This window comes from Sapajus apella, unplaced genomic scaffold (genome assembly GCF_009761245.1).
Source record: "Sapajus apella isolate SASKATOON/1434 unplaced genomic scaffold, GSC_monkey_1.0 scaffold19, whole genome shotgun sequence".
Lineage (NCBI taxonomy): Eukaryota > Metazoa > Chordata > Mammalia > Primates > Cebidae > Sapajus > Sapajus apella.
Window position 1 is genome coordinate 8,346,432 of NW_022436959.1, and position 21,936 is coordinate 8,368,367.

The 21,936-nt window shown below is 45.4% G+C and overlaps 1 protein-coding gene and 1 long non-coding RNA gene across 2 annotated transcripts; one reads left to right on the forward strand and one right to left on the reverse strand.

The window, feature by feature from the left end:
- Positions 1-2,064: 2,064 nt before the first annotated feature.
- LOC116557419 lies at positions 2,065-14,918 on the reverse strand. Its single transcript, XR_004271510.1, has 3 exons — positions 14,261-14,918; positions 12,512-12,516; positions 2,065-2,351 (listed from the first exon to the last, which is right to left on the reverse strand). It is a non-coding gene; the product is annotated as an uncharacterized LOC116557419 (long non-coding RNA).
- A 1,046-nt stretch (positions 14,919-15,964) lies between these two features.
- Positions 15,965-20,590, forward strand: TRIL (TLR4 interactor with leucine rich repeats). The gene has a single exon (XM_032286906.1). It carries the CDS (start codon positions 16,836-16,838, stop codon positions 19,269-19,271), a length of 2,436 nt encoding a protein of 811 aa, XP_032142797.1. The 5' UTR covers positions 15,965-16,835; the 3' UTR covers positions 19,272-20,590.
- The last annotated feature ends 1,346 nt before the right edge of the window (positions 20,591-21,936 follow it).

The following is a 21,936-nucleotide window of genomic DNA, read 5'->3' on the forward strand; positions in this document are numbered from 1 at the left end:
ATCTCCAAGGGTCCGTGAGAAAGGCAGCTCTCCTACCACGAGCCATGAGGATTCTGCCATGGCCCAAGAAGCACACTCTTGGGCTGTTATTCCTGCCTGGCCCTCTCTCACCCCCGATTACTCTGAAAATTCCGCAAATGTGCCTACCCACTCACTGGGAGCTAAACTATTCCAAGGCATTTCTGAGTGTTAAATAAGAGACAGAGTGAAGTGAAAGGCAATTTCATGGAGCAACCCCCCAGGAGGTTCAGACTTTAGATTGCCTGAGTTTCAATCCTGAATGTCCCTATTTGTTGGAGAATCTATCAATTCTTCTCTTTAGTGAATAATACAATGAGCTATTCAAATGAAGCATTTAAATATATACACAAGTCTGTTTCTGGATTCTGCTCTACATGGCACCAGAAGGACAGCAAAAAGGCTACTGGGACCACAGCAATGTGAGCAAGAAGGGTAACAGGAGGTAAGATCGGAGAGGGAGGTTCTGTGTGTGTGGGTTGGGGGCATATAATATATAACCTTTAAATGCTCAATGAGACGGGAGCCACTGTAGGGCTTTGATCAGAGGGGTGACATGACTTGGTGAGTGTTAACAGGATTGCTCAGGTGCTGTGTTGTTCTATGAAGAAGAGACAGTGGGGGCAAGAGTAGAAGCAGGAGAGTGTGGAAATAATCCAGAGGAGAGAGGACAGCTGCCTGCACCAGGATGTGGAAACGAAAGTGATGAGAAGTGGTCAGAATCTGGGTATCTTCTGATGGTGGAACCAACAAGACTTCCTAATGGACCGGAGTGTGAACAAAAGAGTGAGGTCAAGAATGAGTGGGGTTTTGTCTGAGTAACTAGAAGGATGGAATGACTATTGCCTAACATGGGGAAGAGTGGGGAAGGAGCAGGTTTTAGGGAAGTGACCCAGTTTTATATTTAATTTGAGATATCTCTATGGTATTTGAGTAGAGATGTCAAGTAGGTAGCATAAGACACAAGTCTTGTGTTTAAGAAAGACATTGAGAGCCGGGCGCGGTGGCTCACGCCTATAATTCCAGCACTTTGGGAGGCTGAGGCAGATGGATCACGAGGTCAAGAGATCGAGACCATCCTGGTCAACATGGTGAAACCCCACGTCTACTAAAACTACAAAAAATTAGCTGGGCATGGTGGCGCATGCCTGTAATCCCAGCTACTCAGGAGGCTGAGGCGGGAGAATTGCCTGAAGCCAGGCGGCGGAGGTTGCGGTGAGTGGAGATCGCGCCATTGCACTCCAGCCTGGGTAACGAGAGTGAAATTCTGTCTCAAAAAAAAAAGAAAGACATTGAGGCCATGGGCAGTTTGGGTGTCTTTAGGGTAGAAACAGTAATGCCCTGTGATTATAGCAGATCACTGATGGAGGGAGCATAGAAGGGAAAAGGTCCAAAGACTGGGTCCTGGGCACACCAACATCAAGACATCATGGATACAGGAAGAAATCGGCAACAGAGAGTTGGAAGGAGCAGCTAAGGTCAGAAGAGGGTATGGTATCATCACAGCCAAGTGAAGACAGTGGTCCAAGAAGAACAGATGGATCATTTTTATCAAAGGCTGCTCAAGGATAGTAAGATGAAGGCCAAGTACTCATGACTAGATATAGCAATGGTCATAAGTGACTTGCTAAGAACAGTTTTGGTAAAGTAGTGAGTCTGAAAGTCCTAACAGGAGAAGACTTGAGAGGGTGGAAAGAGAAAAAATGAAGACATGGAGTTTACACATCGTTTTTCTAGAAGTTTTGATGCAAAAGGGAGAACACAAATGGGGCAGTAGTTGAAGGGGCACACGAAGTCCACTAAGGAATTCTTCTTTCCAGATGTGAGAAATGACAGCATGCTGTGCTGATTATAGTGACCTGGTAGAGAAAGGGAAGCACTGATGATGCAGGAGAGAAAGGAGAGAATCATTCAAGCGATGCGTGGGTGCCCACCAGGCAAACAACACTCTCAAACACTGCTGGGTACTGGCTCAAAAACTGTACACTGGCTCAAGATCTTTGAAGGGAAATTAGGCATTATATATCAAAACAATAGATGCACATATTCTTTGGAATAGCATTTTTATTTCTGATATTCTATTCTACAGATATACTAGCGCTGAAATGCAAAGACATATCTACATGTTATTTATGACAACATCACTTAATTATAAGATTGTAAAAACCAGGAAAAACATTTAAATGTATATTGATAGCAGTGGTTGAATCCATACTTGGAATACTACACAGCATTGAAGATGAGGTGATGTACATGTGCTGATATGGAAGCACCTCCAAAATGACTCAAGTAAAAAATATCAAGGTAGAGAAGAGTACATGGTATACTTCCACCTGTGAAGATAAAAACAGAATAAGGTAATACATAAAGTTATATAGAAAACATAGATTTTTATATGTGCATAAAACATTTCTGAGAGATCTTAGACTCACTTTCCATTGAATATCTTTTTCTAATATTTCAGTTTTGTAAGAAATTCATTTTTCATTAAAAAGAAAAATATAAAAAAGTATTTGCTAAAAAGAAAAAAGTAAACTTAATTCTGGTTGTGCATTATTTTATTAATGTAAATGTTCTTACATAATGTTTAAGGGAGAAACGCCACTATCTTCTAGTGTTGTTTTGAAGGTAGTGAAAAATAAATCTTTTAAATAAATCCAATAAATCTTTTAAAATAAATTTTACTGAACCAGTAACCAGCAAGGTCTTTATTCAATAATTTGCAATTTTAGAATGTAAGATCTCTCTGTATAACCAATGTAAAAAGTTTTGGGTTTCAAAATGTATTTCTGTTGGGCATACTACATGCATTCAATAGAAACTTGTTGGTTCAATGCAATCACTAATTAGATGAATGTCAACCTTATGCATTTGGGAAGTAGGATTTCAATATAAAACATTATTGGGGCTTCCTTTTTTAAAAGGTGAATTTGTGTGTATACATATATGTGTCTGTTTATTTTTAGCCTATTGGACAGAATATAACAATGCTATGGCTAAGCCGGAAAGCCATTTTGAGATAGTTTAGCAAACTATTTAATCATATTAACAAATAAGTTATCAAAGGAAAATGAGAAGAAGACCAATTTCCAGAAGCAGAAATTATCCCTGAGGCTGGAGTTTAAACGTGTAGCTAGACTGAATTAAGAGGGTATTTTAAATATAAAGGTTTTAGAAATTAACAGTTCTTAAAGATAAGGAAATATACCCATTAGGTACCTCTAATGGGTAGAGATGGGAAAAGGGAAGGTGAAAATTAATCACTTTTTAGTGTCTGTCAGCTAGGAATCTTTAGTGCTTCATGAGCAACATGAATATTGACAACCATACTGATGATCTTGATGGATGACAAGACCTTGAACTTCTTTCTGAAGCATCAAGTAAGACTACATGTTTTTCAATGTTTCTAGTATTAAGCCTACTAACTGTAATAAATTTTTTTGAAAACTAGCAGTATATGCTACATAATATTATCATATGTAACAATACTCTGATGTCTCACCATGAGAATATTTTAAGCATTAGGGCTTCTCAGCTATTTATTTAAGCACATATTTTTCCTTTCGCTGGATTACTGAATTATGTACTAGTTACAGAGTATTCATGCACGTGCTAAGTGCCACTTCTCTCCTCTTTTGCTACTGGGGTGCAAGTACATATTCTATTTCATTATCAATTTTAAAATCTACCTAAAGCTAAGGAAGTAATTATTCATAGGGATGGAATTGCTGGGGTGGCAGTATATTTTCAAAAATGTTAGGACTTGTTTTTAATATTGGGTGTATTTGCTTCTATTTTTTGGCTTGCTGATAGACAACAATATATAGGCAATGCATAAAATCTTCACACGAAGGTGCAGTTATTTGTACTCAAGATCCACACGTTGACAGGCATCCAAGACTAAAAAGGCTGAAACTTAGTTTGCTGACAAAAGCCTTATCCATTTCAATGCAAACAAAAATTGATTGATGGAGCATTTCCATATCTGTTTGGTAACCTATGCAAGATGCTGCAGACAAGTATTTTTCAAACTTTATCATGCATGCAAACCATCCTGGGATCTTGTTAAAATGCAGAGCTGAAGTCACAGATCTAGGGGTAGAGCAGGATATTCTGCATTTCTGACATGGACATGCTGATGCTCCTGGTCCACAGACCCCGCTTGAATACCAACGTATAGAAGTCTGTAATCCTGGCTGCATGTTACGGGGAAACTTAAACTGTGCAACCCAGGAAGACAGCCGTCACCAGAACCTGACCACTCTGGCGTGATGAACTCAGACTTTCCGGCCTCCAGAACTGTGAGAAAGTAAGTCTCTGTTGTTTAAGTACCCAGTCTATAGTATTTTGTTATGGCAGCCAGAGCCAACTAACATACCAGTTGATTCTAATACTCAGCCTAGGTTGACAACCATTGTTGTGAAGGGCACTGACGTGGTATAATCATAACTCTGTTTTAGGACACGTACTTACTAGGGCAACTAAGACCTAGGCCTTAAAAAGTCACAGGTAGTCAAGTGTAAGGCTGGCAGAGTATTAAGAGATTCAGAATAAGACAGCAGCCAGGGTTAGAGTAATAAGCGAAGTGGATTGTGTCACTGCTTAATAAATTTGCTAAGGGCTGCATTTAAAAAAAGTTTTAATTTTATTTAAAAAATTTAAAAGCATAATTTAAATTATATGATTAAAAGGCTGCACAGATATTAAGTATTTAATTTTGACCATTCTATACAGGTGAGTAATTACCACCCTAAAAAAGATATAGACCACTGCCATCAACCCAGAAAGTTCTGTAGTATCCTGTCCAGCCAATTCCCACCATTCTCAGACGCAATCCCTGCTTTGATTTCTATCACCACAGATAAGCATTGTTTTAGAACTTCAAATAAATGGAGTCACAGAGGAAGTGCTCAAATAATCTGAGTTTCAATAATGGTGGGCACTAGATGGCATGTGTCTTCTTATGTAACTTCAAATAAAACATACGACAGTGCCCAAGATGTACTCTAGACTAAATTTATTAACATGAACCAACCAAACTCTCAGCTCTAAATCACAATTTACAGGAAGTACAGAGGACAGAGTAACAAGCTATGATGGACAGCATAGGGAAGCAATCAGACAAGTACTGTGAATAAAAATTAGTAGATGAAAAGAAGAACAGTTTTAGATCTTAAAATATCTAAGCACCACACAAACCAGATATAATGCATGATCCTGACCTAAATCCTGATTTGGACAAACCAGCTTTGGGGAGACATTTGGGAGAAAATTAGATGCCATGAAATTGTATTAATAGGAAAAGAGAAATACTAAAAGGAAATAGACAATTTACAACATTATAATCTCATTTAGTTTTTTTGTTTGTTTGTTTGTTTGTTTGTTTTTAAGGCATATGTATGTGGCGCAGTGACTCACGCCTATAATCCTAACACTTTGGGAGGCCAAGGTGGGTGGATCACCTGAGGTCAGGAGTTCGAGACCAGCCTGACCAACATGGTGAAACTCCCTCTCTACTAAAAATACAAAAATTAGCTGGGCATGGTGGTATGCACCTGTAGCCCTGGCTACTCGGGAGGCTGATACAGGAGAATTGCTTGAACCTGGGAGGCGGACGTTGCAGTAAGCCGAGATTGCATCACTGCACTCCAGCCTGGGTGACAGACCGAGACTCCATCTCAAAAAATAAATAAATAAATAAAAAGATCTAAAAATACATAAAATAAAAGGTCAACAGTTATAGTCACTGTACATTAGTTTTCTATTGCTGCCATAACAAATTTCCAAAAATTTGGTGGCTTCTAGCAATACTAATTTATGATCTTACAGTCCTATAGGTCAGAAGTTGAAACTGGGTCTCATGCAACTAAAATCAAGGTATTGGCAGGATTGCATTTTTTTCTGGAGGCCTGGGGAAAAGTCCACTTCCTTCCCTTCTCCAGCTTTTAGAGGCTGCTGGCATTCCTTGGCTTCCCCTCCTCCATTTTCAAAACTAGCAATGGCTGTCCAGTCTTTCTCATATTATATCACCCTGAACTTCTCTGCTGCCCTCCTCCACTTTTAAAGACCCTGGTGATTACACTGAGCCCATCCAAGAGTCTAAGATAATCTCCTTATTTTAAAGTCAACTCTTTACCAACATTAATTCCACTGGCAACCCTAATTCCTCTTTGCCATGTAACCTAAACATACGTAGAGGTTCTGGGGGTTAGAATGTAAGCATCTTTGAGGGAACATTGTCCAGCCTACAAGGGTGGGAATAAAATGTTTTATGTTTTTGCTGGTTGTCTTTATTTTCTGACTTTCTATAAAGCACATACACTGCTTCTATAATAAAAAGCTAATCTTCATTTAAAAATAAATATGATGGAGGAGAAAATAATACAGTAAGTGGTAGTATTGTGGACATCATGAATACACACGTAGAGTAGGAATCAAGAAGAGAGACTTAATTATATGTGAAAATAGGTATTGGTGGCTTGGAAAATTGCCACTGAAAGAATCATACTTAAAAATGCTGTAGTTCAGACAGTATGTATGAACAGACAGATGATTTATTCTGAAAAATGTTACATATCAAGCAGTGACTCTAGCTATGACAAGGACACTGTGATGAAAGATTCCTGTGGAAAGCATGCATAAGAATTTTCAGAAAATATTAATTCAAGTCCCAGCATTGTCATCACTTACCAGCTGCGTGACCTTATGCCAGTTACTTAACTGGTCTTTGCTTCGATAGCATTATCTATAGATGGAACTAACTCCACCTTTCTCAGGGGTCCTTGAGGCATTAAATGATTTAATACTGATAGAGGGCTTAGGACTGTGCCTGGCGCATGATCAACACTCTGTAAATGCTAGTCATTAACAGTTATTACTCTGGCAGGTGTCTGTGGCCACCTGTTTCAGATGGAAAACCACTCTGGAATTTTAGTTAAGCTGGTGCTTACATGCCATCACTCAGAGACTAATGAAAATCACCTGCTGATCATCCACAGCGTTCCTATACCCAAAGATACTAGCTTAATTCACTAGTATCAGTAACTAATTAAGAATTTCAAAAGTAAAACTACAGAAATTCTTCCTAAATGGCTAGGCTTCCAGGAAACACCCCTTCCGTGTTAGCATGGTGGCTAACTAATACTTTTGAAGAATCAACAGTTATTTAGCACAGATTGTTAACATGCCAAATGGTGCTTTCAGCTATGGGGTTCCAACACCTATATCCTGATGGAAATGAACGTCTAATAATTTGCTAGTTTGAGTGACAGCTTGGGGACAAAACAAGCTTTCCAGAACTGTGAGAGACTGGAGACAGCTTCAGTAAATATTATTCTGTTCGTTGTGGATTAATGTTAAACCGGTTGGATACCATGAGCTGTTGAACTGGTCAAGCACAACGTGGTAAAAGCACCTTCCATTGTAGAATGTGACAATTTTACGTAAAACACCGTATTCAAAGAACTGTATCATTAACAAATTCCAATGAATTCATTAATGTTTCACTGAAGAAATACAATCAATTCCTTACTGTTTAAAGTTAGAAGGGCTCTTTGAAAACATGTAACCCAGTGTTCCTCAAACTAGGTCAACAGTTCTATCTCCCATCAGGGGAGATTTCTTTGTTTTCTGTAAGATTTCTCAAAGCTTTGTATGTGCTACTGCACACTGTGAATCTCCAAGACTGAGACATGGTATTGAGGGCCAGTCTGACCACTGGCTCCTTTGCATGAAATCCCTTCATATCTCAAGGGCCACTACTGATGACAAGAAGCTTCTGGGCAAACACTGATGTATCATCATGGACATTACATGGAAGAGCAAGAAACTAATGTCCACCACCGTCAAGTGATTTGCCCTGTGAGCTCAATAACTGCAGAGCTGGCCCAGAATGCAGGCCTGTCTATGCAGCTATCCACAGAGAACCTGTGGGCCGAAGATGTGTGCACTGGGCATGGGACCCAGGTGGCCTGGAGAAGAGCTATGATGGAAATAGAATGTACAAGAAAAGACAACAAAAGTCAGTTACCTGGGAATATAGCTTCCTCCTCATTTTTTGCTCAACCTAACCTTTCTTTTCTTTTCTTTTTTTTTTTTTTTTTTTTTTTGCCGGGTGGAGACGGAGTCTTGCTCTGTCACCCAGGCTGGAGCGTAGTGGCGTGATCTCGGCTCACTGCAACCTCCGCCTCCCAGGTTCAAGCAATTCTCCTGCCTCAGTCTCCTGAGTAGCTGGGACTACAGGCATGTGCGACCACGCCCGACTGATTCTTTTATTTTTAGTAGAGACGTGGTTTCACCATGTTGGCCAGGATGGTACCAATCTCTTGACCTCGTGATCTGCCTGCCTCAGCCTCCCAAAGTGCTGGGATTGCAGGTGTAAGCCACCGCGCCTGGCCCAACCTAACATTTATTAAAGACCTACAGTTTCAGAAAAGACCCTACGTTGGATGTTATAGAGGAGACTACAACACTGTGCAAAAGACTTGGTCCTGCTCTAAGGACCTCAGATTCTCATTGAAAAAACATGCATGAGGTTGAAATGTTAGCAACAAGTCTATGTTCATACCATTTGTTGTGTTCTAAGCAGTTTCACATACAGTTTACAAAACTCCTACATTGGGCAAATATGGTTTCTCCCTTTTTATTTTATTTATTGATTTATTTGGAGACAGGGTCTTGCTCTGTTGCCCAGGCTAAAGTGCAGTGGCTCAATCTCAGCTCACTGCAACCTCCACCTCCCAGGTTCAAGCGATTCTCCTGCCTCAGCCTCTGGAGTAGCTGGGATTACAGGTGTGCGCCACCACTCCCAGCTAATTTTTGTATTTTTAGTAGTGGCAGGGTTTCACCACGTTGGCCAGGATTTTCCCTTTTTATAGATGGGAAAATGATCAGGGAGACTGTGATGTAGTTGAAGGGCAAGAAACATAGCAAGTGGACCCCATATATACCACGAGTAGTTTATGAAAAGCATTGGGTTTTTTAAAAAATGACATCTGCAAAGGTCTATGGGGTTTTACACTGTATACAATAAATTGCCTGACTAACCAAGGTTATTTCTACTACCAAGATAGATCAATGTTTAAAAAATGTTTCTAAGAAAAACCATTTGTAATGAAGCAGGGCACGGCAGGGCAATGGAGAAAGCAAGAGTTGATATGAATGGCATCATATACATGTCATGTTTACCAAAGATTTTTTAGCTACAAAAACAAACGTACACTGTAAAAAAATTTTGATTATAGAGAAACACAAAATGAAGAAAAGTTATGTGCACTCCCACTAACCAAAGAAAAGCAGTGTTCAGCAAACTCTTATTCTCCAAATTTCTAAAGCCATGCACACCGTAAAACCTCATCACTTACATTCAGCTTTTGAACATTCTTCAGTTCCAAATATCTAAGTGGTAACAACACCTTTTCCTTTTTCAGTCTACAACATATTATAGCAGACAATAAAACAGATGATGGAAGCATTCATCTTTGAAGTTTCTTGATTATATTTTGGATATGAAGTAGGGATGAGTGGGGGCTGGGAGTGTCATTATGGATCTATTAGCATTCTACCAACAGAAATACTTGATCCTGCCTACGGCAAGGGCTCCAGTGCTGTGCACGGAGGCTTTGATCTTGCGTCCCACTCCAGCATATGGTGTTACTAAGCATAATCAAAGTGCAAATCTTCATAGAAAATTACAGAGACTGAAAAGGGTATGGATGCTTCCTTCCTCTCATTTCCTTTCCTGCCATGTTCCTGACTTTAAGTCAAAGAAGACTTGGCCTTTTGATGAAATCTGCAAACACTTTTAGGGTATTTACACTGTATAGAGGCAATTATTTAACTGTCCAAGACTATTTTCATTACTGAGATTGACAGAATATTTCTTGCCAGGATAAAGCCACAGTTGTCGGCGGCATGGGTCTAAAACTGCCACCCTTATCTTGGCCCTATACAGCGACATTAGACTCAGGAGACATCTGCAGCTCTGGGGGCAGGGAGGAATGACCCATGCACCATCCAGGCTTGGATAATAAATATTCGGGAATTTACAGGATGAGTTGCTAGTCTTTTAAGGTGACACTCTTCAAAAGAGATAGAGGTACCCTCCTACAAACGGTTTTAAGCCATTAATTATAACAATTTAGATCATGTTGTGAAAAAATAGAACTTTTAAAGAAGTAAATTCCCTTTGAGTATATCTGTCAGCTCACTGAAGACAATGGGAGGCCATTTCTGATTTATAAATTGAAAATAAAATTTGCGTTTTTGTCAAAGTTAATAATCTTCACCCTCTCGTCAATGTGCTATTGTTGAGTCTGAATGACTGTGATGAACTTGGGCTCAGAGAAGATGGCCCCAGGCAAGTCTGCAATTTGGAAGCATTTGGACCCAAAAGCCTCTGTGTAGCTTCTCATGGTTACTGATTATTGTGCCCAAGCTTTATGCGAATTGTTTTAAATAACAACATTACCAAGAAAAAAAGGAGTGCTATCTAAAGCATCATTCCGAAAGTTGAATCGAGTACAGGTGAGTCCACCTGAAGCTGCTGGACACTGGGACAGCAGGGCTGGTTGTTCTTGGCTGCTGTCCTTCCTGAGCAGTCAGTGCCCAAACCTCACTGGCTGGTGCCCTTGCTGTACCAGTTGTTACATATTTTGAATATTGCACAGAACTGGCCCCACTGGTTGTACATATAGGCAGATAGCAGTGGGGAGCCTGCTGAGGCTCATCTGTTACGATCGTGGTCTGCACTCTCCCACTATAGTGGTGGATCATTCCAGAAGATAACTAACCTCTCTAGCTCTTAGCATCCTCTCCTCCAAACTGGGGAAGTGAGCAATCCTCACCTAATTCCTGCATGAGATTTAGATTGATATTAAAACCAGATATTAGATAGGAAAAGTTATTAAAATTTTAAAAATAATTTTGAAGAAATACATAGTATTTGTATATCATTTAGAAAATGCCAAAAAGTAGAATGAAAACATTCATTTTCTTACCACCTAAAGATAACTGTTAACATTTTTGTTTCTTTTGCTCATCTTTACTAAAACTTTGACAGTTCAACAATGGTTCCTGGCACCAAAAAAATGAAAGAAAACAAGGCCATCATGCTTCCAGTTTGGCAGGGATATAAATGGCTAAATAAATGTTACTAGTGTCGTGTGTAGAAGTCCAAATTAAAGAATAGTGGCACAGTTCTGGTTCCCAGCGAGGACAAATATTTTAGTGCTTAAGAATAAGAGATACGTTTATACCTAGAGTATTTCCTAAGGCTACTGACTCAATTTCATTTTAGGGGAAGACAACATTACATTACTGCTATAAAATTTCAGTTACATGTAAATAAACTCCATACTGTAACCATAAATAACATTTGGATCTGCCTTACTTCCTAAGTCATTATACTCAGTCCACATCTGCCTTGTCCCTTTAGGCTTGCCAGAAGTGCCTACACTTCTGTGTAGTTCTTGTAGATGCACAGTCTGTTTATACATGTTGGTTTCAAAAAATCAGGTTTCTTTGAACTGATGGATAAGGATTTTCCTCGGACATAAAAATCCAGAGTGTTGGAAGCAGTCACTTTGTAAATCGCCTGAGAAACATATAGTATTCGCTTTCCACAGACGTTTTTGTTTTTCCTTATTTTCCTCTCAAAAACTAATTGCTATTAGAGCATATTATGCTCATTGTATTAGCCTAGAATGCTATTATCCTTCTGGATTACTGTCTTTTGTACATTCATCTTCCCAGCCATGCTGAGCTCTGAAGGCATGGGCTTTGTTATACTCTTTTATCCTCTGCCTCCCAGCAAAGGAGATTCTGAAATGTCTCAGCCCTTAAAACTCTAGTTTGGTGGTTCCTAAGCTTGGGTCTTCACCAGGCAATACCTGGTGACATGCTAAATAAAATCTCTAGGCCCTATTCTGAAGGTTCCACATCCAATTTTCTGGGGGTGGGACTAGGATCCTATAGTTTTAAAGAGCTTCTTTGTAAAATGAAGACAATAATTGCTTCTACCTCACCAGGCAGTTATGGAAATAAATGAGTTATTTTATGTAGAGTGCTTAGATCATCGCCTGGCCTTCACTAAGCACTACGTAAATGCCAGTTTTTATTATATTGTTATTGTTGTTACATGATCAGCCAATCATAAATAGGTGTTTTGAAGTATTGTCTATTGGTTTTCTCAAACTTGAGTGTGCATAAAAATCACCTGGTAAACTTACAAACACAGATGCCATAGTTTTGTTGTCTAGAGATTCTGATTTAATAGGCTGGTACCTGGCCAGAGACCTGCATTCCTGTATTTCCCAGGAAATGGAGAATTGGTGGATATTCTGTAAACCAGTGAGTATCTCTTTGACATCCTTTATCCCCAAGGAAAAGAAACTTGTCTCTCAGGCTGGGGCTAAGATGCAGCTCATAGAAAGACAAATTTGGGGGGTATCTGATAATATGCCAAGGGATCAGTGGGGCCTCTCCTGTTTCCTACTTTGTCTGTGTCAGGGGCCATACAGCTGGCCTGGGGTTGGCTCCCTTGAGGGGAGGAAACAGCTACCATTCCTGCAGGCTGTCGGAGTAAGCTCCAGGATGCTACTCCAGGAGAACTGGGCTGGCTCCACCTCCCCTCCCCCTCCCCCATGGACATCAGGGCACTGCCTGACCAAATCCTGCCAACTCCAGGGGTTGCTGAAGACATGCCTGGAATCCTTCATACCTCTGTAGCTTAAGTTCAAGGGAACCACAGGTTGCTTGGGAAGACAGGTATACAACCGTGGCAAGCCCAAGAAGATTCCATGCCTGGGCAAGATTCCTGAGAGCCCTTACACCACACGTTTGTGTCATGGAACCAGCCCACACGTATTTGTGCTTCTGACTTCTAAAACTACCCTGCAGTGCACTTGAGATTTAAAGTGCAAGCTTTCCAAAAGTGAAATTACAAAGCTCTTGTCTTCTCTCATGAATGGCATTCCTTCCTGGATTTCCAGTTGTGATTATGCAAATTATACACTTAAGTACAATCAATACTTGAATCTCCTGGAACCTGATCAAGCCTGGATCCACCCATTAACAAAAACATTACATAGTTAAGACACATTCATTTACCCAGAGACAACTGTCCTTGCTTTTACAAAAAGCATTGCTTTTTATAGAAAATTAAGCATAGCCTATGTTATAATAAAGTAGAACTTACATTTCTAAAAACTGCTTTCTGGCCAGGCGTGGTGGCTCACACCTGTAATCCCAGCACTTTTGGAGGTCAAGGCGGTCAGATCACGAGGTCAGGAGTTCAAGGCCAGCCTGGCCAACATGCTGAAATGTTGTCTCTACTAAAAATACAAAAATTAGCTGGGTGTGGTAGCACACTCCTGTAATCCCAGCTACTCAGGAGGCTGAGGCAGGAGAATTGCTTGAACCCAGAAGGTGGAGGTGGCAGTGAGCTGAGACCATGCAATTGAACTCCAGCCTGGGCAAAAGAATGAGACTCTGTCCCAAAAAAAAAAAAAAAAAAAAACCAATGAAACAAACAAAAACCCCCCAAAAACGCTTTCTTTCAAACTCCTGATTTTTTTCTCCTTGTACTTTCTAAAATCAAAGTACATTTACTTTCTCCCCTCCAAAAATTGCTACACATAGACAGGGCTGTCTTCAAAATTTGAGAAGCCCAGGGTTAGAGTGTGAAAGGTCACTCACTGGCCCACGGCTGCCCTTCCCAGCTCTGGCTCCTGAATTATGAGGGGTCTCCTGGGGGCCTCCCAGTGGAAACTCCAGCCCACATCTCCTGATTCCTTTTGCATAGCTATCCCCTTGCTCTTCCCTTGGCCCTAGGAGCATATACATTTGTGGCATGATTGGTCACTGGGAAGACAGATGTGAAGGCAGCCTATATATACTGAGGCAGTTACACAGGAATTCCAGGGTCTAGAGAACCCTGAGCAGGAGATGGGTAAGAGTGTGCACATCTCCTTTGAGGCCTGAAATCCTGTTCTTATTTGGAGGGGCACGGCCAGAGGAGGACTGGAACACAGCCCTCTAAAGCACAAGGTCCAGAGACAGGGCCCATATTGGCCTGGTAGAGGGAGGTACATACACAGTATCTACAGGATGCCTATGTGTGTGGTACAGCTGAATGCCTCAGTCTGGATGCTCTATCCACGTATGTCACTTATTACTGTCACAGATTTCAAGGACCTAGACGGCAAGAACTAGGAAGACAACATTTTCTTTGTATAGTACCTACTTCATTTAGGCAGAGATTCCTCTTGAGGTTGCAGTGCAAGTACGATTACATCAGCTGCCTGCTGAAATCCTTAAAGGGGAATAAAGGAATATTTATTTCAAGTCACTGTATAAGGTAGGGTGTATGATACTGTTAAATAATATGTTAATAAAGCTCACCCTAAATATGCAGACAGAAGATGTAGAGGTTCCTAAATCCCTCTCTTGCATATGTTGCCAGGCTTCTCCTCCTTGAGTGCCTGCTCACCTTCCTCTGTCTAGGTAACACCACTCACCCCTCAAACTCAGTACAGGTTTCCCCTCTTCTAGATGCCTTTCTCACGCTCTCAGGCCAGGCGCTGCACCTTGGGACTATCATGGCTCCACCCCTCAGTACTGATCTCCCAATACTATCATCGCATTTTGACTCATCTCCCTGAAAGCCAAGGTTCCTGCTCACGCACGAAGTCACCACTGACTACCCTGCCAACAATCTCATCTTTCTCTAAATTGAGAACTTGTCTCTATCACTTGCCTATATTAATTGCTAAATGAAACAATTACTGTGAAACATGGAATTACTAAAAATCATTTGTCGCCCTGTGTGGTGGCTCGTACCTGTAATCCTAGCACTTTGGGAGGCCAAGGTGGGAGGATCGCTTGAGACCAGGAGTTCAAGACCAGACTAGCAACATGGCAAAACTCCCTCTCTATAAAAAAAATACAAAAATCAGCTGGGCATTGCCACAAGCACCTGTTAGTCCCAGCTACTTGGGAGGCTGAGGTGTGCAGATCACTTGAGCCCTGGAAGTCAAGGCTGCAGTGAGCAGAGATCAAGCCACTGCACTCCAGCCTGGGCAATAGAGGGAGATCCTGTCAAAAAAAAAAAAAAATACCATTTTCGTTTTGGCGGTGTTCTCTCTTACTGCCTTATATTATTATCTAGCCTTTCAATGCATTGCCCTTCCCACTAGATTGTCATTCTCTTAAGGTGAGGATCTGTATCGTTCCTTTAATTTTCCACATGTTGCAGAGTAGGTGCTCAAAACTTAGGTTTTCTCAACATCTTGGATGGGGGGGGAGGGTCCTTATTTTTAGCAAGATGGTTCCCATAAACAGTAATTAACAGGTCCTCTTTGTGTATTCTCATTCTCACCAGGGGCTGACCCCAAAGAGGCCACTGATTAAATGCTCCATCCCCTATAGATAATAAATAATAGTGTTTCCCCAACTGAGCCAGGCCTGAACATTTCTGGGCCTAAAGACTTTGAAGATCACTGCAAGTCCAAGCATGAAGCAGGAGGGCCTTGCAGGAAGCGGTTACCTTCGGGTCTGTGAAGGTTGTTATGTATGTGCATAGGAGCAGAGCCTACCCCAAGGGCTCTATTACTGGAGGAGAGTTAATGGAACTGAATCACCTAAATGTGGCAGAGACACTTTCACGGTGGCAGAACCAGTTCTGTGATATCTTCAAGTTCTAGCCCACAGCAGGATGAAGTAAATACTCCCTTGAGACACCTAAAAGGGGGTGGTGCCTCTCCTCAGCTACTAGTACAGCGACGTCAAAAACCCAAGCAGAAGCCGTCAGACTGGGTTCAGCTACCCTTCTAATCTTACGGCCTTCTGCAGGCAACCTTGTGCTCTCCAAACTTCCTGCAGAACGCTGGCGGCCTCCGTGCTGCCCAAACTTCCCACAGGGTGGCACCTGGATGGAACAAGTGACTTAAAAACGAGGAAGGCCAGGCGCGCTCCCACTGCTCAGAAGCGGCTGGTGTACTCGTCTAAAATAAAAAGGTCTCTGTGTGCAAATCCCGTTTGCTCGCCCGGTAATCCTCCCCCGCCCCCAGCCTAGCGCGTCCGACCCGTACAGCTGTTTTTAATCCCTACTTTTCTCACTTGGCATCCCGGGCTCGGGCTGACCAGACGTGGAGCCACTTAGCGTTTCCTCCTCCCCCTGCCGGGGTCTGTCCTCCCTCCGCCGTCTCCTCTTTCTCCGCCTGCGTCCCCGCGGGCAGAGTGTGGGAAGAACGAATTTCCGCCCGGTTTGCTCTTGCTCGCAGACTCGGGTCCCTTCCGCACGCAGCCCGCGTGCTCCCCGAGCTGTTGCACCGGGGCCGCGCTCCCCATCCGGGACCGCGAGCGAGGAGGTGCTAGCTGCGGGGGCCGAGCCGCCGGGGCTCCGCTGCCAAGCCGCGCCCAGAGAAGCTCTTGGAAGGGCTCCCGCCTGCAGCAGGGGAATCCACTCGGCGGGGAGAATCCGCGCCAGGGAATCCAGCTCTCCGGACTCTGCTGCAAACAAAAAGCGCCGGTTCTTGCTCCCTCCCCTTGCCCCCCGACGCGCACCAAAAGAAACAGTTTTCTACAGAAATGCAACAAGTAGCACCCAGGGCCCGCAGAGCGCCTCGCGCCGCCTGACTTGGCCGGGCGAAGCCCGCCTGCAGAGCCGCCGGACAAAGGACGGAGGAGGGGCTGGACGGCGCTGCGAAGTCCCAAAGAGGCCATTTAGTGACTCTGGCCAGGCCAAGGGGAATGCAGAGGAGACACAGAGCCGGCGGGCCAAGAGGACGATCCGGCCGCAGCACGCAGGGCGGGCGGCGATGGAGGCTGCCCGCGCCGTGCGCTTCCTGCTCGTGGTGTGCGGCTGCTTAGCGCTCCCGCCGAGGGCCGAGCCCGTGTGCCCGGAGCGCTGCGACTGCCAGCACGCCCAGCACCTCCTGTGCACCAACAGGGGGCTCCGCGTCGTGCCCAAGACCAGCTCGCTGCCGAGCCCCCACGACGTGCTCACCTACAGCCTTGGCGGCAACTTCATAACCAACATCACGGCCTTCGACTTCCACCGTTTGGGGCAGCTCAGACGGCTGGACCTGCAGTACAACCAGATCCGCGCTCTGCACCCCAAGACTTTCGAGAAGCTCTCGCGGCTGGAAGAGCTGTACCTGGGGAACAACCTCTTGCAGGCACTCGCCCCAGGCACGCTGGCCCCGCTGCGCAAGCTGCGCATCCTCTACGCCAACGGGAACGAGATCGGCCGCCTAAGCCGCGGCTCCTTCGAGGGCCTGGAGAGTCTGGTCAAGCTGCGGCTGGACGGAAACGCCCTCGGGGCGCTGCCGGACGCAGTCTTCGCCCCCCTGAGCAACCTGCTCTACCTACATCTGGAGTCCAACCGGATCCGCTTTCTGGGCAAGAATGCCTTCGTGCAGCTAGGCAAGCTGCGCTTCCTCAACCTCTCTGCCAACGAGCTACAGCCCTCCCTGCGCCACGCGGCCACCTTCGCACCGCTGCGCTCCCTCTCCACCCTCATCCTCTCGGCCAACAGCCTGCAGCACCTCGGGCCGCGCGTCTTCCAGCACCTGCCACGCCTCGGCCTGCTCTCGCTCAGGGGCAACCAGCTCACGCACCTCGCGCCAGAGGCCTTTTGGGGGTTGGAGGCCCTGCGCGAGCTGCGCCTGGAAGGCAATCGGCTGAGCCAGCTGCCCACCGCGCTGCTGGAGCCTCTGCACAGCCTGGAGGCGCTGGACCTGAGCGGCAACGAGCTGTCGGCCCTGCACCCGGCCACCTTCGGTCACCTGGGCCGGCTGCGCGAGCTCAGCCTGCGCAACAACGCGCTCAGCGCCCTATCCGGGGACATCTTCGCCGCTAGCCCAGCCCTTTATCGGCTGGATCTAGACGGCAACGGCTGGACCTGCGACTGCCGGCTGCGAGGCCTGAAGCGCTGGATGGGTGACTGGCATTCGCAGGGCCGGCTCCTCACTGTCTTCGTGCAGTGTCGCCATCCCCCGGCCCTGCGAGGCAAATACCTGGATTACCTGGATGACCAGCAGCTGCAGAACGGGTCCTGCGCGGACCCCTCGCCCTCAGCCTACCTGACCGCCGACGGCAGGCGACGGCCCCTACCCACGGCCGTGGGGGAGGAGATGACGCCCCCTGCAGGTCTCGCGGAGGAGCTGCCGCCGCAGCCGCAGCTCCTGCAGCGGGGGCGATTTCCCCCTGGGGTGGCCTGGGATGGGGCTGCCAGGGAGCTCGTGGGCAACCGCAGCGCCGTGAGGCTGAGCCGACGGGGCCCGGGCCTCCAACAGCCCAGCCCCTCTGTCGCTGCCGCCGCAGGCCCGGCTCCACAGCGCCTAGACCTGCGCGAGAAGCCCCAGCGGGGCCGTCCCACCAGGACAGATCCCGCCCATGTGGAGCCCACCCCAACGGCCTCTCCCGGCTCTGCGCCGTCGCCCGCCGGCGACCCCTGGCAGCGTGCAACGAAGCAGCGCCTGGCCACGGAGCAGCAGGAGCGTGCCGCCCAGTCCGATGGCGGGGCCGGGCTGCCGCCGCTGGTGTCCGACCCGTGCGACTTCAACAAGTTCATCCTGTGCAACCTGACGGTGGAGGCGGTAGGCGCAGACAGCGCCTCGGTGCGCTGGGCCGTGCGCGAGCACCGCAGTCCCCGGCCGCTGGGCGGCGCGCGCTTCCGCCTGCTGTTCGACCGCTTTGGCCAGCAGCCCAAGTTCCACCGCTTTGTCTACCTGCCCGAGCGCAGCGACTCGGCCACGCTGCGCGAGCTGCGCGGGGACACCCCCTACCTGGTGTGCGTGGAGGGCGTGCTTGGGGGTCGCGTCTGCCCGGTGGCTCCCCGGGACCACTGCGCGGGGCTGGTTACCCTGCCGGAGGCCGGGAGCCGGGGCGGCGTCGACTACCAGCTGCTGACCTTGGCCCTGCTGACGGTCAACGCGCTGCTGGTGCTCCTGGCCTTGGCTGCCTGGGCGTCTCGCTGGCTGCGGAGGAAGCTGCGGGCCCGGCGGAAGGGCGGGGCCCCGGTCCACGTTCGCCACATGTACTCCACCCGACGGCCCCTGCGCTCCATGGGCACCGGCGTCTCCGCCGACTTCTCGGGATTCCAGTCGCACCGGCCGCGCACCACCGTGTGCGCGCTCAGCGAGGCAGACCTCATCGAGTTCCCCTGCGACCGCTTCATGGACAGTGCGGGCGGTGGCGCGGGCGGCAGCTTGAGACGGGAGGACCATCTCCTGCAGCGATTTGCTGACTAGGTCCAGGGCTTGTAGAGACCATCTCATTGGCACCAAGGAGCCGCCTCTCTGTGGGGCCCACCAGGCCACCTCAGAGGAAGTGCCCTTTTAAGCACTTGCCAGAGAGGCCAATGGGGACAGAGGGCCAATTCGGGCACCATCCCCCAATTCCCAATACTCAAGCAGTAAATGGATGGTACTTGGTGGTCAAGGCCAAGAGTAGGGGACAAATGGATGGTGATGCTGAGGTGGGAGGCAGCCTTCACTTGGAGGCTTTGACACAGCTATGCAAATGGCTTTTGTAGCATTGCAATGCAATAGCCTGGCTTCTTTGGGGGTAGAAAGGGGGTGCTTGTGCCCCCAACATGGCCAGAAAGATTTGGGTGCATGCTTTGTGTTTGCTCAGTATCAAACAGAGGAGTTTTGTTTCTATTTAAGGAAAAAGGAACTTATTATCATTACAAAGGAGGCTTGGCCTGGGACTCCACTGGTTTGGTGATCTCTGCCAAGAAGGGGGATGTAAACAGGTGGTAACTTTTAACACACCCGCCAAGGAACTCATTTATGTTGGCTGATAGAGCATTCAGGATACCGTAAAGTTTAATAAGAGACGCAATTTTTTTTTAAACAATGTGAAAAGCTCTGACATTTAACGAACTGACCAATAGACTCAAGGACTGTTTTAGTTGGACTGGGCCATTCTATGATGTTACTTTTAACATTAACAGTACAAGAGCGTTTGCTGACTTGGAAGATAACTAAGATTACGTACTTTCTCCGGAGAAGACTGCATGCAAGACTTCTCTGTCAGGGTTGCTCCTGTGGCTTTTTAATTTTATTTTTTTAAACCTATATATGGAAAAGGAAATTTCAATGCCAGCTTTGATAAAAGAATGTAATGTATACGTAGCTGATGACCCCCTGGGGAACACCAGCATTCCAGTTCACTTACCACATCTGTGACAGTGTGTTTAGATTGGAATAAATGTGATGTGGTACTTCTCATGTTTTTATCAGTGACATGGTTGACTGTACCCTAATTCTCTTGCGTTGCAGTTAAGTGATGAAGGTAATTTCCTAATAGGGAAGCAAAAGGTGATTGTCAATTGATAGTTTAATGTTTGACCACATTAGTGTCTTTCTTTATATGATGTAGTAGAGGGGAAGAAATTATGGAAAACAAATGTGAAAAAAATACACCAGTGGGTATCTTTTCTACTAAAACCAGAAGATTGTTATGAGTACTTAAACCTCACTGTGAAATAATGATATATTTTGCAATTAATCCCTCCCCAACCCAGTGTCTTACTGTGTTATTAAATCTTATCTTTTAGTTAATAGTTGCAACATTTCTTTTAAATGTTTTTGTTTTAAACTTAGGGGTAGGATCATTTATTTGTTTGATTGTTTCCAACTATTTGGGATACTTTCATTCCCTGCTATTTATGAAGTACATGTTTATCACTAAGTATAGTGGTTTGGTTTACATTAATAATTTTATGTGTGGTCTAAAAATGCAGTTACTAAGAGAATGTACACTGTGGTTATGTTCACAGTGGTCATGGATTTATTGGCAGTAGAGTACCATGGAGGTCACGGCAATGGTGCTGAGGCTGACATTGGAACCTTCTGTTTAGAGCCTTAAGCTTCTGAGGGTCCTGGTGACTCAGGGAATCCATCGCTGCCTGCGGTCTTTCACCCCAGTTCACTCCTTTTATGTTTGGCCTAGATTGACCCATCCCTGCCCTCATCTCAACAGCTGAGTAGGGAACCAGTGATCTGAATGAGCTGATGGTTGTTTATGCTCAGATGAGTAAATGTCCAGACCACTTAAACTACAGCTGCTTTTCTGGCAGTCTTATCTGTGGAGCCAAAATTTAATAAACCACAGGAAATAGGCTGTCATTCTTAGTTTGCTGAAAGGGCTTATTTTAGATTCAGAGCATATTGGTAAATGGGAGCGGTAGTGTTGTTTGCTCTTATTTTCAACCAGTGAGCTATCTGGCACCTTTTGTGTTACTGGCTTTTTTTCAGTCATAGCATGATTGCATCTCTTAGCTATTTATTTTGCCCAGCAGGGTAATATTGAGTCCCACTGCAAGTATGGACAAGGCCTCTGGTTCTCCTCACCAGCCACCTTTTCAGCCATAGAACATCACTGAGGCTGGGCGCGGTGGCTTACGCCTGTAATCCCAGCACTTTGGGAGGCCGAGGCGGGTGGATCACGAGGTCAAGAGATCGAGACCATCCTGGTCAACATGGTGAAACTCCGTCTCTACTAAAACTACAAAAAATTAGCTGGGCATGGTGGCGTGTGCCTGTAGTCACAGTTACTCAGGAGGCTGAGGCAGGAGAATTGCCTGAACCCAGGAGGCGGAGGTTGCGGTGAGCCGAGATCGCGCCATTGCACTCCAGCCTGGGTAACAAGAGCGAAACTCCGTCTAAAAAAAAAAAAAAAGAACATCACTGAAAACGCCTAATGCCTGGATCTGTGTTCTAGTTTAGTTTCACTGGAAAGTCTTTCAGTGGGAAATGAATAAATATTATACATTCTTATGTTCAGTTATGCCAATAAACGCACTTACTAAAAGAGATAATTTGTTGGCGTTTCCAAATATTTTATACACTTTCATAATGATACAATGCAGTTTTCATTTATGGAAATGAAACAAGCTTGATGTCTTTC

What these genes read in the sequence shown, in the direction of transcription:
- TRIL (XM_032286906.1), top strand. Translation starts at nt 16,836, where the DNA reads ATGGAGGCTGCCCGCGCCGTGCGCTTCCTGCTCGTGGTGTGCGGCTGC.